General features: G+C 39.5%; 1 protein-coding gene across 7 annotated transcripts in view; it reads right to left on the bottom strand.

The window, feature by feature from the left end:
- The window catches only part of MYO1D (myosin ID), a 348,824-nt gene that overhangs the window by 114,514 nt on the left and 217,811 nt on the right, over positions 1 to 16,499 (bottom strand). For all 7 annotated transcript variants that reach the window (XM_010594224.3, XM_010594223.3, XM_023553473.2 and 4 more), the window contains exon 20: positions 14,494 to 14,607. In XM_010594224.3, coding sequence (XP_010592526.1) covers positions 14,494 to 14,607 — 114 coding nt within the window. The remainder of the gene's footprint in view (positions 1 to 14,493; positions 14,608 to 16,499) is intronic.

The raw sequence follows: 16,499 nt of genomic DNA, 5'->3' as shown, positions 1-16,499 counted from the left end.
TGCTACTACATATCCTAATACCTGTGTTTACCAGACCCCATGGGGTGTGATTTCTCTTATGTCGTTTACCATTGATAGTGCACCAATCTTTAAATGCTATATGGGTACTTTTACAACTCAACAGGCTTTCCAAAAAGCTATTAGATGGAATGGCTTGGGGACAGAAGAGCAGAGGGAGTCATGGTCTTAACAACCAAAAGGATATTTCATCCATAGAAGGCATAGTAATTTAGCAAAGTCAGAAGAGACAATCCTGAACTTGTCAACAGTACTTGTCCTGCTAGATGTACCGTCAGCCCCAGCACATTTTAAGGAGTTCTCTGTTTAGACATAATTCCAATAAAAGGAAATCCCCTTTATGTCTGTTATATTAGAAAATCAGATTCTCCTACAGTGCAGCGGAACTTTGTTATAACAACTCAGCATAGAGAACATTTTCTCTGGACCTCACCCAATAAAAAGGAAACAAATTTGTTATTGTATACAGCCCTTGTTTAAGGAAAATTCTCCCATAAGGCTACCCTCAAACATGAAACCGTGATCAGTACCTCAAGGAAGATTCAATTTCGATACAGGTCATGAGGCTTTCTAGAAAACACACACTGTCTCTCTCTCACATAAAACTGAGACAATTCTAATGGCAGAACTGAATTTTGGGGCAAGTCCAACTGTCAACAAATGTTTCCAAGGAACAACCTGAACAGAAAAGTGAATAAACTTGAGGAACAGGACAGTTACCCCAGTGCTCTCATCCTTGACTGCACACTAATTACCTGGGATCTTTAAAACATGCTGATGCCTAGGTCTCACCCTGGAGAATTAACTGGTCTAGGCTGTGGCCTGGGTATCAGAACTTTAAAAACTCCCCAGGCTATTCTGCTGTGCAGCCAAGATTGAGAACCCCCCAGTTAGAAGATACTAACATTTTCTATTTGGCTTTAAACATGGAAATTAAATAAAACCACATTCAAATCTTCTAAGTGTTAGGTGAGTGTCACGATTGAATTATGTTCCCCCAAAAATGTGCATATCAAGTTGGTTAGGTTAAGACAGAGAGGGTTAAATGTGCTGGCAGAACAAAAGAGCTGTTAAAAGATTACCATCTAGAAGTTAGGTAAACAGGAACCACACCCTGTCACCAAGAAATAAGGTTAAAATCTCCTTCGTAGTGCTTTTCTAGTCCCTTCCCCCTCTACAGTCTCCATATGCGCAGAAGAACAAAATGTGACCACTGTTTGGCCTTCCTTAGCCCACCAAAGAGGGTGATGTAGTGCCAAAGGCCAGTATGCCTCAGCTATATCCCATAATAGGCAACGCCAAGGGCTGATGAGAGGACTCCATCTTGAATATCAGTGGGTTCCATCTTGAATTCCAGATACATGAGCAACCTAATTAGTATGCACTGCCATTCTGAGAAGTACCCGCCCCTTGAAAGAAACTGTCTAAATATTTATTACTCTGTTGTCTCCACTGAACCCATAAAGCCCTAGCCTTACTTCTCTTTTTGAATCAATCTTTTGGAGCGACATGAGCCCTCACTGACTCCTTTTACTTGTCAGAGGTAAAATAAACCTGTTATAGCTGAATCCAAAATTATCTCCTCTGTGTATTCTCAAAAGAGAAAGACAAGGACCCATTGAGTCCAGAGGGCCTCTGTGCCCTTGATGGTAACAAGGTCATGATTCCCAGTATTGTGTGGTTGTCCTCCATTTTGTGATTGTAATTTTACGTTAAGAGGATTAGGGTGGGATTGTAACACCACCCTTATTCAGGTCACTTCCCTGATCTAATGTAAAGAGAGCTTCCTTGGGGTGTGGCCTGCACCACCTTTTATCTCTCAGGAGATAAAAGGAAAGGGAAGCAAGAAAACAGGGCCAGGAGAGAGTGTGTCCTTTGGACCTGAGGTTACTGTGCTGAGATGCTCCCAGACCAAGGCAAGACTGACGAGAAGGACCTTCCTCCAGAGCCAACAGAGAGAGAAAGCCTTCCCCTGGAGCAGACTCTGTGAATTTGGACCTGTAGTCTACTAGACTCTGAGAGAATAAATTTGTCTTTGTTAAAAGCCATCCACTTGTGGTATTTCTGTTCTAGTAGCACTAGATGACTATGACATTTACCAGTGAAAGCCCTACATTCTTCTGGCCTGCCTGAGACTGTAGCATCTTTGCCTACGTTTCTTCTTTGAAAAGACAAGACAGCAATTAAAAGAGAAACAGCTGTGCAAATAGAAGTATAAGGTGGCAGCTCTCTTCAAAGGTGCTGTTTTTTACCCCAACAGAAACGAAGCAAAACGTACTTTTTTTCTTTTTTGTACCCTAATGGACCAAACATTTGGAGCCCCTGACATGCAGAATGTAGCCAATACACAAACTTGAGTCTTGATTGTTTAGTTTCCTCCTGGATTCCTACAAGTGATTTGTTTCAAGAGCTTAGGATTAAATATCTTAGAAAGTAAAAGGCTTCCACTAATAAATAAGGGAAATGGGGGGGGGGGGCTGTGGTGGAGGAGAGAGAGCGAGAGCGAGAGAGAGGAACACAAGCAACGAAACCAGAAAATGTTTAGTTTATGGTTGTCTTGGGCTTTGGTGTCAGAAAAACCTGCACTGAAATGCTGCACTAGTGACCAACTTTTCTGAGAATTAGTTTCCTCATTTATAAAACGATACTACTTCCTACACAGGATTCTTTCTTAGAAAGATTGTGATATGGTATATTTAAATCACCTAATAAGTACCTGGCATTAGGTCCATGACAAATGTTAATTCTGCTATTTCTCTCCCCTTCTTAAAATAGGAATGGATGTTTGCCATAAAAGGGAGGCAGTAGGTAGCAGTTCACTTTCCAAATTATGAGCAAGGACTCCAGGGTCAAAAGGACTTGGGTGTGAATTCCGACATTCCTTGGGAGCTTTGTGACCTTGAGTGACTTCAACTTTCTGAGCATCACAGTGGTATGTACCAATGATGCTGTAGCCACTGTGACCACCCGAGGCACTGACTTCCCGGGTGGTTTACTTCTCAGCCTCTCGCACAGGACTGGGAAGCTTCAAGGGCAGAGAGTGAGTGGCTCTGCCATCAGGTCGATTCCAACTCATAGCTACTCTATAGGACAAAGTAGAACTGCCCCCACAGGGTTTCTAAGGAGCAGCTGGTAGATTCGAACTACCAAACTTTTGGTTATTAGCTGAGCTCTTAACCACTGTACCACCAGTGCTCTAGGCACGCAGCAGGTATTCAAAATGTTAAATGAATAAAAGAGGCCTCTGATAACACCATTGTGTGAAAGGAAGCTTGTTAGTGCCTCAGCCAGTGAGTGACATCTGTTTCTGCAAAGGGAGAGATCTTTTTTGTGTATACTTCTGGATTTAGGACGTTGTTTTAAAAGGATCTCGTTTCCAGCAATCAGACCTCTAAATACATAAGGTGTTGTACTCATTTTCTTATACTTAAGTTTTTAAAAGGCTTTGTGTTTCAACGAAATAGCTTTTGAGAGCAGTTATGAATGACCCTTAAGGATTGTTGCTTTCAGATTACTGCTTGATTCCATCTTTTACATTTGAAATTGAATTCCAAGTATGGTACTGATGAAAATGAACCCTACCTCGTGCAGAAGCACTGACTTTTGACTTTATAAACTGGTTTGCTTGGTACTGTTTAGCATAAACAGTGGTCTCCTACTGGTATAACAAAAGGCTTTTATTTCTGACCACGTGGCAAGAAAACAATCAAGAGGGTAGCCTTCTTTCTCTCTTATTAAGAGAAATAAGGGAGGAGATAACGTAGATGTCACATTTCTTAGAAGTATTTTAAAACCATGCGCTCACTCAAATGCAATAATAAAATCATGAGAGCTGGAAAAAAATGACAGGGAGTAGAAAGATTGTTTTATTGCAAAGCCATCAGAGCAAGAAAAAAAAAAATTCTTGAAAACTTAAACTGAAACCTAAACACCTGTATCTTTCTAAATTTCTCTTTATACAGACACTGCTTTTTTTCTAAGAACAAAGGCTTCCAGGTATCTAATACTCCTAAGCAGCTGTCTTTGTTATGCCAGGCAAAAATATGAAAAATATTTGCACAGACGTTCCAAATAACACAGCTTCCAGGACCTGCTGAGAATTAATTACAAAGGTAAATTTATTATCTAAATAAATAAATAAACCTGAGTGCCACTCAGGGTCTGACATTAAGGGATTATATACTTCCCATTAAAGAGGCCTAATAAATTTATTTTAAAGGTTGGAGGGAGAGGGGAGACTGCTAGGGAACACCAGCTCAGGCGGAGCCAGGCGCCAGCTGACTGCCTCCATTGAGATTACCATGGAAACACCTTCCTTTGGGATGTTGCCATGATGGTAGGGTGCTTTAGAAACGGTGATGGTGAGCAGAGCTGGCAGGCTGGATGGATTTCAGCAGGGCTCACCCTCGTACAAATTACAAGGGCAATCCATCTTCCAAATGAAAAGATATCTTTCTAGTGCGTCACGTCAAATAGAGTAATAAAGCATGAAGCCTGGCATAATTACAATCCATTTACCTCTACAAAGCAGTCACATCCGTTCAGATAATTGTCTCTTTTCTCTCTCCCCTGATTGCTTTGCATTCTCCCCAGAACTGAAAGAGGTATTTGTGTAATTAATTGGCTACTTCCTTGGCCATCAAGCAAATACTGATAAAAGGGGACTATATCAAACAACGTTAATGAGTAGACTCAAACCTTCTTCAAACAAACCCATCAAACAAAATGGACACAACTCACCAACAAAAGAAGGGTGAAAGGAATTCCAGCTGAGATCAGGTTAAATGTTACCGTTTTGTGGTCTCACTTGAAATCAGCGAACAGATTTTGCATTTACGCAAATTAAATTCAACCTTGGCAATTCACTCCCTGGGCGCTGGTGCGGGTGAACCAACGTCTATGTGAAATTGAATGGCAGACGTGCATTTATTCTAGCACAAGGTGCAAACTTTTCCACCAATTTATAGTAGTCTCTAGGATGATTATCAGAGATAAAGAGGTTGTGATCAAAGTTTTGGGCACAATACTATACAGGTTATTTTGTTCTCCATATCAAGCTACAGCACATATGAGTCCCACAGCTTTTGCAAAATATTCAAATTTTGACTGTACTGCTCACTGTAAAAATTTTAAGCTTTCTTGACAACTATATTGGAATTAATGCTTTAAATCGGTATTATAACTTAAAAACATAGCATAGAGAATGACTCAAAGGGAATGATGTAGATTCCAGCTGGTTGAGATCCTAACCTAAGTATACAGTATTTGCACACATAGAGTCACTTTGTGGCTACTAAAGGGGTCACCTGAAACCTGAATGTTTCATTCGCAGATTGTTGTTAACACTTCTTACACCATTGTCATTTGTGAGATAACTGAAAGTATTCTCAAATACCTGTCATTGTTTCTATTTTTTTTATCCTCTCTGAAGATGGATTGGAATCATTATTAAATGACAAACTGATCAAATAATTCTTGTTAATGGAAGGGGAAAAGAAAGGTGCTCAATTTATCTTTTAATTATATTTTGCTTAGGCATATATTAAAATCAGTCTTCATCTCCTGAACGCAAACCAACTAAAGACAGAGAGTATAGAGATGGTTCTTGTAGTTAAAGGTTACTAGGTTGTGCTCAGTTACATATTTTTGGAGAATAGAAAAACACATGGTACACTGTACACCTATTAGAATGACTAAAGCCCCCAAACCGACAATACCAGATGCTAATAAGGATGTGGAGCAACAGGAACTCTTATTCATTGCTGGTGGAAATGCAAAATGGTACACTCACTTTGGAAGACAGTTTGGCAGTTTCATACCAAGCTAAACATAATCTAACCATATGATCTAGCAGTCATGCTCCAAAGTATTTACCGAATTGATCTGAAAACTTCTGTCCATGCAAAAATCTGTATGTGAATGTTTATAGCAGTTTTATTCAAAATCACTGAAAACGAGAAGTAACTAAGATGCCCTTCCATAACCGAATGGATAAACAAACTCTCCACACAATACAGTATTAAACACCCCCCTGCCAAAAAAAAAAAAAAAAAAAAAAATCCACCGACATCGAGTCTATTCCAACTCACAGTGACCCCATAGGGTTTCCGAGGCTGTAAATCTTTATGGAAGCAGACTGTCATATCTTTCTCCCACAGAGAAGTTGGTGGGTTCGAACTGCCAGCCTTTTGTGCTTTAATCCCAGCGTGCCCCACCAGGGCTCTTCAATAGAGTATTATTAGTGATAAAAAGAAATGAGCTATCAAGGCACAGAAAGACATGGAGGAAATTTAAATGCATACTGATAGTGAAAGATGCCAGTCTGAAAAGGCTACACACTATATGATTCCAATTATATAATATTCTGGAAGAGACAAAACTACAGAGATAGTAAAATGAACTGTAGCTGCTACGTTCAAGGAGAAGGGATGAATATGTGAAGCATGGGATATTTTGAGCAGTAAATCTATTCTGTATGACACTGTAATGGTGGATATATGACATTTATGCGTTTGTCAGAACACAGAACTTTACAGCATAAAAAGTGAACTTCGATGTGTGCAAAATTTAAAGAAATCATTTAGGAGGTCAGGGGATCCCAGGAAGGAATGTAGAATGTGACGAGAGAATATAACTGGAATAAAAAGGTGTGAAACAACCTCACGGAAAGGGGTGGGAGAAAAAGGCATTGACCCAACGAACTCTGGAAATGAGTGGAGTCTGTAAGACTCCCGGCTAAAGGAACTGCCTATAAGAACTGTACTCTAGTTGATAAAGTTTGTCCCATGGGGGTACAGGTTAACAGTTCTGATACTGCTATACACACATGATAAAAAAATAATGAAGTGACCAATTCAGTAAATGTAAGGTGAATGGTGGGAGCCAAGTGTGTAACTGCTGGACTGAGAATTTAAAGATAAGAACAAAAGCAAGAGGAGGAACCAAAATGATTCATGTGGTAACAGACTAGAGTTAGAGACACTGGTATGAACTCTTAAGTTTAATATGAAGATGGTCACATACAGAATATTTATTGATGTGTATATACACAGATCAGTATACAAAAATATATTTCTGTGCTCTGCCAGCTGAAAGGGCATAAAATAAATGACACGCCAGTGACAATGAGATACTAGCACCTGGATCTTCTCCAGTAAAAGAAACCAGGGCTCCTTGGAGAAATGGTAGAATCTAGGGCTGGGGCAGAAAATATACAGATGATCCTGGAGCATGTTATAGTGCCAGAAAGTAAGGAAGTGCTCAAAAAACAAAAACAAAAAAACCCCTAAACCTCAAAAACTCAACAACCCCGTATTGATGGGGTATGTCAAAGAGACACAAGAGCCAACTGAAAGAGCTCCCAATAGTCAAAGCTGGAACAAATGAGCAACAAAATAAATATAACTGCCTGGATGTGTATATATATAAAGAACTAGAAATCAATACGAGAAGACAACCCTACAGATGGCAAGAAACTTGAACGTGCACTTCACAAATGGCAGACAAATGACCAATAAATACAGGAAAAGGTGTTCAACCTTATTAGTAATCGGGAAAGTGCAAATAAAAACCACAATGAGTAACCACCAATACCTACCAGAATAAAAAAAAAAGAATAGCTAAGATTTAAAAGACTCTCAATAGCTAGTGTTAGAGAGGAAATGGAACAAATGAAATGGTCACACATGGTTGGTGGGCGTGTAAGCTGGTACAACTACTTTGGAAAATTATTTGGCATTATCTAGCAAAGGTGAATAGCAATTTTACTCCTGGTAAAACTGTATTTGCCCAATGAGAGTGTATGTACATAAATGCCAAAAGACACAAGAAAGATGGAAACATCTCAAATACCAACCAACAGCTAAAAGGATAAAAAAACTGTGGCGTATTCATACAAAGAAATACCACACAGCAAGGAAAATGAACAAATTTCTGTTATCCTCTAGGAGTTTTACTGCTTTACCTTTAACTTCTATGAAATAACACAATGTTGAGAGAAGCTGCACAAAAAAGAATACATAGTGTTTGGTTTCATTTATATTAAGTTCAAAATGAGCAAAAACTATACTTTTGAAAAAGAAAGAGGAGGTAGTGATTGGGAGGGAACATAAGGGGGGCTTCTGGGAGCCCTATTAATGGTCTATTTCTTAACATTGGTAATGGTTACGCAGGTGTGTTCACTTTGTGGTAATTCATCAAGCTATACCCTTAAGATCTATGTACTTTAATGCATACAGGTTATATTTCAATAAAAAAATATTTGCCCAGATGTGAATAGAAGTATTGTTCAACTCTTACGGTATACGGTGTGCCATATGTCAATACAATAGTTCAACGTTCTGCCAGTCAAATGATCTCAGTTTACTTAAATTACCCCAAGCTTCATAAAAAGTTTGAAGGTCTCTGTTCAAATGGGACACCGTCACCAAATGATAAATACAACAGCAAAGATCTAAGTTCTAGTTCTGATACATATTTCCAAACAGAAATAGGACAAGGGCTATTTTGTTTATTGACATAAGGGATAGATAATATTGCCCTGACTGTTCTGTCTGAAAGACGGTAAGAGTGGATAATGGGGCAGTGGTAGAGATGGGGAAAAAGACTTGAAAGGTATAAGCCAAAAAGTGGCTATCTCAGAGTTTCATTTTCCTTTATTTCTTTTTTGCTTTAAATTTAGTTCTCTTTAAATGTTGTTTTTAGTTCTGCATTCAGTGTGATTTGCCTTTAAGTTTACAGGAACTGGCCAGAACAATGCAGCAGATAATAATCTATTGAATTTTTATATTTAAAAATAATTTAGGGATAATGACAGCGCCGTGGAACACTGGCTGCAGGATAAGAGCTTCGTGCGGTAATTATACAAATTAAAAAAATATATGCAAAACAAAGATTCTTTCACAAGCAATAAACAGACTTAAAGTTCGTAGATTTTTTTCCCTCCCTGAGAACAAATTCTTGATGCAGCCCCAAATATTTTATCTGATAAGCACTAGGACATTAGTAGAAAGTAGAATCCTGTTAAGGGTTGAATTGTGTCCCCCTAAAAGATACATGAAGTCCTAGCCATTGGTACCTGTGACTGTGACCTTGTTTGGAAATAATATCTTTGAAGATCTTTTATCAGTTAACAGGAGGGCATATTGGAGTAGGTTGGGTCTCAATCCCTTCTGAGTAGTGTTTTTATAAAAGAGAAGAACAGATATAGAGAGTCAGACAGAGGAAGAAGGGCCCGTGATGATGGAGGCAGACACAGCTCCCAGGCAAGGAATGCTAAGGATTGTTGGGAGCCACCAGAAGCTGGGGAGAGGCATGGAAAAGTTCCTCTTTCAGAACCCTTAGAAGGAATCAACATGGCCGATATGCTGATTTGGACTTTTAGCCTCCAGAACTTTAAGGCAAGAAATTTCTGTTCTTGAAAGTCAGCACCTTGTGGTATTTTGTTACAGCAGCCCTAGGAATCTGAGATAGGTCTTAAGTGCATGAATTTACAGGGCCTTAGAAAGAGGTTGGAGCAGACTCTGTACCAGTTTTAGGGACATAGAGAGACTCAAAGTCAGATTGTACATGTCAAGTGAGAATCTGGCAGTTAATGGAATTGGTGTCAAATACTCATTTAAGAAAGCATGTTTTAAGCAGCTTTATTTATAATAATTAAAAACCAGAAACAACTCAAATGCCCATCAACAGCAGAATGGATAAAAATTGTAGTATATTATTAACACAACTGAGTATTTTACAACGTGAGAATCAACAAACTGTAACTACATGCAACATGAAGAAATCTCACAGACATAATGTTGAGAAAGCAGCCAGACACAAAAGAGTATACACTATGTATGTTTCTATTTATACAAGTTCAAAAACAGGATATCAAACCCGTAGTGATAGAATCAGAAGAGTAAGTATCTATTATTACTATGTGTTTAGAGCACAGGGGGTGTGAACATAGGGAACTATTTTGATAAGAAGTCCGACCACTGATTTTCAAACTGGGCTCTGAAGGGGTGCTGAAGTGGCTGGGCAGAGGGAGTGAACTCCCAGGTTTTCATGCTGCTTCAACCAGAGGAGCCCCGCCTTTTTATCCATTTAACGTATTGGGCTTCTGCCTAAGATTTTGCTCAAACAGGGTTGTTTTTTGTTTTTAAAGTGAAGAATTCCGTGGCTTTTTTAATATAATTTTTATTGTGCTTTAAGTGAAAGTTTATAAACCAAGTCAGTCTCTCACACAAAAACCCATATACACCTTGCTAAAAAAAACACCTTGCTACACACTCCCAATTACTCTCCCCCTAATGAGACAGCACGTTCCCTCCCTCCACTCTCTCTTTTCGTGTCCATTTCGCCAGCTTCTAACCCCCTCCACCCTCTCATCTCCCCTCCAGGCAGGAGATGCCAACATAGTCTCAAGGGTCCACCTGATCCAAGAAGCTCACTCCTCACCAGCATCCCTCTCCAACCCATTGTTCAGTCTAATCCATGTCTGAAGAGTTGGCTTCGGGAAGGGTTCCTGTCCTGGGCCAACAGAAGGTCTGGGGGCCATGACTACCAGGGTCCTTCTAGTCTCAGTCAGACCATTAAGTCTGGTCTTAGGAGAATTTGGGGTCTGCATCCCACTGCTCTCCTGCTCCCTCAAGGGTTCTCTATTGTGTTCCCTGTCAGGGCAGTCATCGGTTATAGCCGGGCACCATCTAGTTCTTCTGGTCTCAGGATGATGTAGTCTCTGGTTCATGTGGCCCTTTCTGTCTCTTGGGCTCGTAATCACCTTCTGTCCTTGGTGTTCTTCATTCTCCTTTGATCCAGGTGGGTTGAGACCAATTGATGCACCTTAGATGGCTGCTTGCTAGTGTTTAAGACCCCAGACGCCACTCTTCAAAGTGGGGTCGCAGAATGTTTTCTTAATAGATTTTATTATGCCAATTGACTTAGATGTCCCCTGAAACCATGGTCCCCAGACCCCTGGCCCTGCTACGCTGGCCTTCGAAGCATTCAGTTTATTCAGGAAGAAGCTTCTTTGCTTTTGGTTTAGTCCAATTGTGCTGACCTCTCCCGTATTGTGTGCTGTCTTTCCCTTCATCTAAAGTAGTTCTTATCTACTATCTAATTAGTGAATGCCCCTTCCACCCTCCCTCCCTCCCCCAACTCATAACCACAAAAGAATGTTTTCTTCTCAAGTTTAAACTATTTCTCAAGTTCTTATAATAGTGGTCTTACGCAATATTTGTCTTTTTGCAACTAATTTCACTCAGCATAATGCCTTCCAGGTTCCTCCATGTTATGAAATGTTTCACAGATTCCTCGCTGTTCTTTATCTATGCGTAGTATTCCATTGTGTGAATATACCATAATTTATTTATCTATTCATTGGTTGATGGGCACCTTGGTTGCTTCCATGTTTTTGGTATTGTAAACAGTGCTGCAATAAACATGGGTGTGCACATATCTGTTCATGTACAGACTCTTATTTCTGTAGGATATATTCCAAGGAGTGTCAAACAGGGGTTTTAAAAATGTTTGAAAACACTGAAGTAGGCCAACTGGGATACTTCCCTCTAGAATCTGACCAGGAAATATGTACAGACTCAGAGAGTTGGCTGTGGGAAGAGAAGTGAAGATGATCCAGAAGAAATAGAGACTGAAGAACTGCAGAGTCATGTTACAGTCAATGTGCCACTTCCTGCCTGCCATCTCCACTGTGCTGTTTAATAGATGTCACAATCTTAACATCTCACAAACAGACCTCCTAGACTGTCCTATGTTTACGTCCACACTCTCTGCAGTCTTCTATCTCAGTTAATGGCAACTACCCTTCCAAGTTGCTTAGGTCAAAAACCTTAGAGTCAATCATAACTTCTCTCATTCAAGCTCCAGATTCAATCCGTTCATCCACCAGCAAACCCTCCTGGCTTTACTTTCAAAGCATGTCCAGAATCTGACCACTTTCACTACCTCTACTGCTGCCATCTTGGTCAAAGTGAGCATCATCTGTTACCTGAATTATGGCAGCAGCCTCCTAACTCGTCTCATTGCTTTTATTTTTGCTCACTGCCTCTCCACCCCCAGTCTTTTCTCAACACAGTGGAGATCCTGTTAAAATTTAAGCTAGATCATGCTATCCCTCTGATCCAAATTCTCCAATGGCTCCCCATCTCCTCCAGGATAAAAGCCCCAAGTTTTTTAAATGGCTTGTAAGGTCCTATGTGGTCTGGTCTTATTTCACTTCCTGCAATTGTCTCCCTGTCCCCCACTCAAATCACACTCTTCCTCAACACACCAGGCATGCTCTGTGTATTTGCTGCTCCTTCTGCCTAAAATACCTCTCCACCAAGTAAATATACGGTTCATCCTTATCTCCTTCAAGTCTTTGCTTAAGTGTCAACTTCTCAGTGAGGCCTGATTTAAAATTACAATACCCACATACTCTCTGTCCTTTTCCTTATTTCCTGCAGGGAAGCTTTAGGAAATGGTATAAAGTACACATCTCAGAATGGCCAAGGAGTGATGGGACTGGAGTATATGTAGCCCCATATTCACTGAGTCATTGGGTGGCTGAGGGTAGGTGGGCACTTCCAGCCCTCTGCGCATGAGGGCAAAGAAGGTTCTGCCAGGCTTCTGACAAAGAAGATGGCTACTGGAAGTAAGGATGGTACACACAAAATGGTAACAGAATCCAAGTGGATATGGATGGACCACTAATAGCATCCGGGACAGCATGTATCCATCCTATTGACATTGTTTTATGTCTACTGCTATTGTGTGCCATTGAGTCGATTTTGACTCATAGTGACCCTACCGGAAGGAGAACTGCTCCATAAGGGTTTCCGAGGCTGTAATCTTTATGGAAGCAGAATGCCACATCTTTCTCCCACAGGATAGCCGGTGGGTTTGAACCTTCGACCTGTTTGTTAGCAGCAGAGTGCTTAACCACTGTACCACCAGGGCCCCTTTCATGTCTACTATAATTTTTAAACATTGTTATTTTTTAAATAATGTATTATATTATTAACCTTAATAACAATGATGATGACAATGGGAAACAGTGACTATAAATAAACCAGTCAACATTAAAAGGAAGGTAGTTTGGAAAAATAACTTGAGTTCAATCAGTTGTTTAACTATTTATCGAATTTATATCATGTGCCTGAGTGATCTCCCTGTAATAGGAAGTAAGGAAAAGAAATAAAACGTATTCCAAAATTCATTTTCATTTGGCTACGCTTCACTAGACTTTGACAAAATAAGATTTTTTCCCTCAACTTCCTTCATCTCCTACTGTAAGATTTCAGGGTTATTAGGCTTAAACTGTGACTGATATATAAGATTACAAGTCTTTGCTAAGAAGACTATATACAAGGAAGACTGACTTAGAATATCATTTTCTTTTTAGCTGCAATCTATTTAGCCCTTCAGTAGAAAGGAGAGAGGCGTACGTGTGCGCGTGTAGGGGGTGTGGAGATAAATCTCAGCCCCATCATCAGGGCAATAAGGCTGCAGTGATGCTCTAAATCATTCAGCAAAGGTGGGAACAGTCTGCCTTCTTTGTACCTCACCATCAACAGGACCCCTGATTTAATAAAACTACAAAACAATATAAATGTTGCCTATTCCTTTTGTAGAGGCCAAGAGGATTTAAGATGATCTCTAAATAAGACTCCTCATAGCTCCCAGTATTGGACACGCACAGGCGTTCCTCTTTAAGAACAGTAGACAGAGAAAAATCACCGGACACATGAGAAGGTCCAGTAGTGCACGCAAAGTCTTTCTGAAGAATCAGAACAGAGTCACTCATAAAGCAGACCCCATAAAGCAGTAGAAAATGTAAAAAAAGAAAAAAAAATCTCATATTGAGATTCAAGAAGAGGCCTACCAAGTTTCAAATAAGAAATGATTACAGAATTTAAAAATCCTACAGAGTGGGTTTTTATAACAGAGTGGATTTAGACCAGAGATCACATAACCAGCAACTACATGTGTGTAAATACATTGGTGGAAAGAACTGGATGCAGGAGAAGTTCTATAATTAAAGAAGCAGTGATGTTTTCATAAAGTTTCAGAATGTTTTAATAAAGTAATTCCCTCCTGATTCCGTTTCCATATAAAAACAAGCCTTATGAAAATAAACAAGAAAAATATATCCATTCTACCATGTTTAAGCAGGAGTACGGGCTAGGGTAGCTATGAGTCAGAATTGGCTCGACAGCAATGGTTTTTTTTTTTTTTTTTTTAATGGTTAGGACTAGAGAAAGATCACACAGAATCCAGTAGTCCTCACACCTTTTTTTTTTTTTTAATTGCCTTTGTTAATCTGTTGGAAATTTTGGATCCTCTTCATAGAAAAGCATGTATTTGTACAAAACATAAGATTTAGGGATTCCTAAATCCCCAAAGATTCTAGATGTCAGTCTATCAACCCAACAGTGGTCCATTACACCAGGTTCATAATCTTTTATTCAGGGAGCAACAGAGAATACTTACATTGTAGAGGGGGATAGTCTTCATCACCTTGTACTGTTTTGTGGGATCCATCTTATACAGGTGACGATCAGTGACAAAAATAGCTCGGTCTTCCACCTTACTAAATCGATTCACCTGTAAGAAAAACAAACCAATAAACCATAGCATCTGATCATGCATGAAATCAAGTTATCTGTCTGGAAAACACCTAGGGGCAGAGGTGGCTGGTTGTGGACAATTCACGGATGTCTACCATGTATGACCTACTCTACTGGATGCAAGAGTGACTAGGAAGGAGCAGCAGTTTTCAGACTTGTAAAATTTTACAGTTTAACAGGGAAAATGGGAAAAACACATAGAAGAATTAAAGGACAAAAAACATGTAACCTGGATTATCATCAAGAAAGTGAAAAGACAATCCAAAGAATGGGGCAGAATTTCTGCAAATCATATATCTGATAAGGGGCTTATGTCTAGAATACACGAAGAACTAATACGATTCAATAATAAAAAGACAACCCAACTTCTCAAATTAAAAAAAAAAAAAAGGTAAAGGATTTGAATAGACATTTCTCCAAAGAAGATATATAAGTGGCCAACCAGCATGTGCAAAGATGCTCAATGTCGTTAGTCACTACAGAAATACAAATCAAAACCACAATGAGATTCCATTTCACATCCATTGGGATGGCTATAATAACAAAAATGGGCAATAACGAGTGTTGGCTATGACGTGGAGAAACTGCAACCCTCATACATTGGCTGGTAGGAACATAAAATGGTACAGTTGCTTTGGGAAACAGTCTGGCAGTTTCTCAAATTAAACACAGAGTAACCATATGACGCAGCAACTCTGTTCCTAGGTATATACCCAATAGAAATGAAAACATTTGCCCACACAAAAACTTGTACATGAATGTTCATAACAGCATTATTCATAATATACCCAAAGTAGAAACCACCCAAACGCCTATCAACTAATGAACGGATAAATGTGATATATCCATATGATGGAATATTATTTGGTAATAAAAAGGGATGAAGTACAAATACATGCTATAACATGAACCATGAGAACATTATATTAAATGAAAGAAGCACAACACAAAAGGTCACATATTTGTGACTCCATTTATATGAAATGTCCAGAACAAGTAAATCTATACAGACAGAAAGTAGATTAGTGGTTGCCTAGAATATGGGAGGCTTGAAAGGTGCAGGGTTTCATTCTGCACTAATGAAAATGTTCTGGAAATTAGATAATGATGACTGATGCACAAATATGTGAATATACTAAAAGTCATTGAACTCTACACTTCAAATGGCTGGATTACATGTACATGAATTATATCTTAATAAAGATGCTAAAAAGAACAAACATAATCTGTATTTGAAATTCATTCTGCCCCTTTTCTAATGCATTGAGTAGGTGGATTTCAAATTAAACTCCCTAAAATATTTCATTGTTAGGAGCTGTCGAGTTGGTTCCGACTCATACTGACCCTATGCACGACAGAGTGAAACACTGCCCAGTCCTGTGCCATTCTCACCATCTTCGCTATAGCACTATATCAGACAACGTTCCACTGTTGTTCAGAAGGTTTTCACTGGCCAATATTTTCAAATTAGACTGCCAAGTCCTTCTTCCTGGTCTTAGTCTGGACGCTCTGTTGAAACCTGTTCACCATGGGTGACCCTGCTAGTATTTGACAATAATAATTATGAATCAGTTATTGGTGCCATAACCAACAGGAAGGCACTGTAGATTTTTAAACATGTAGATTTAATGAGGAGCCCTGGTGGTGTGGTGGCTAAAGCACTTGGCTGCTGAACAAAAGGTCAGCGATTCCAACCCACTAGCTGCTCCATGCGAGAAAGATGTGGCAGTCTGCTTCTGTAAAGATTACAGCCTTGATATAAACAGGCACTTCACCAAAAAAGACATTCAGGTAGCTAGCAGATACATGAGGAAATGCTCACAATCATTAGCCATTAAAGAAATGCATATCAAAACTACAATGAGATCC

The sequence above is a fragment of the Loxodonta africana genome, chromosome 18 (assembly GCF_030014295.1).
Source record: "Loxodonta africana isolate mLoxAfr1 chromosome 18, mLoxAfr1.hap2, whole genome shotgun sequence".
Classification (NCBI taxonomy): Eukaryota; Metazoa; Chordata; class Mammalia; order Proboscidea; family Elephantidae; genus Loxodonta; species Loxodonta africana.
This window is presented reverse-complemented; position numbering and strand designations above follow the sequence as displayed.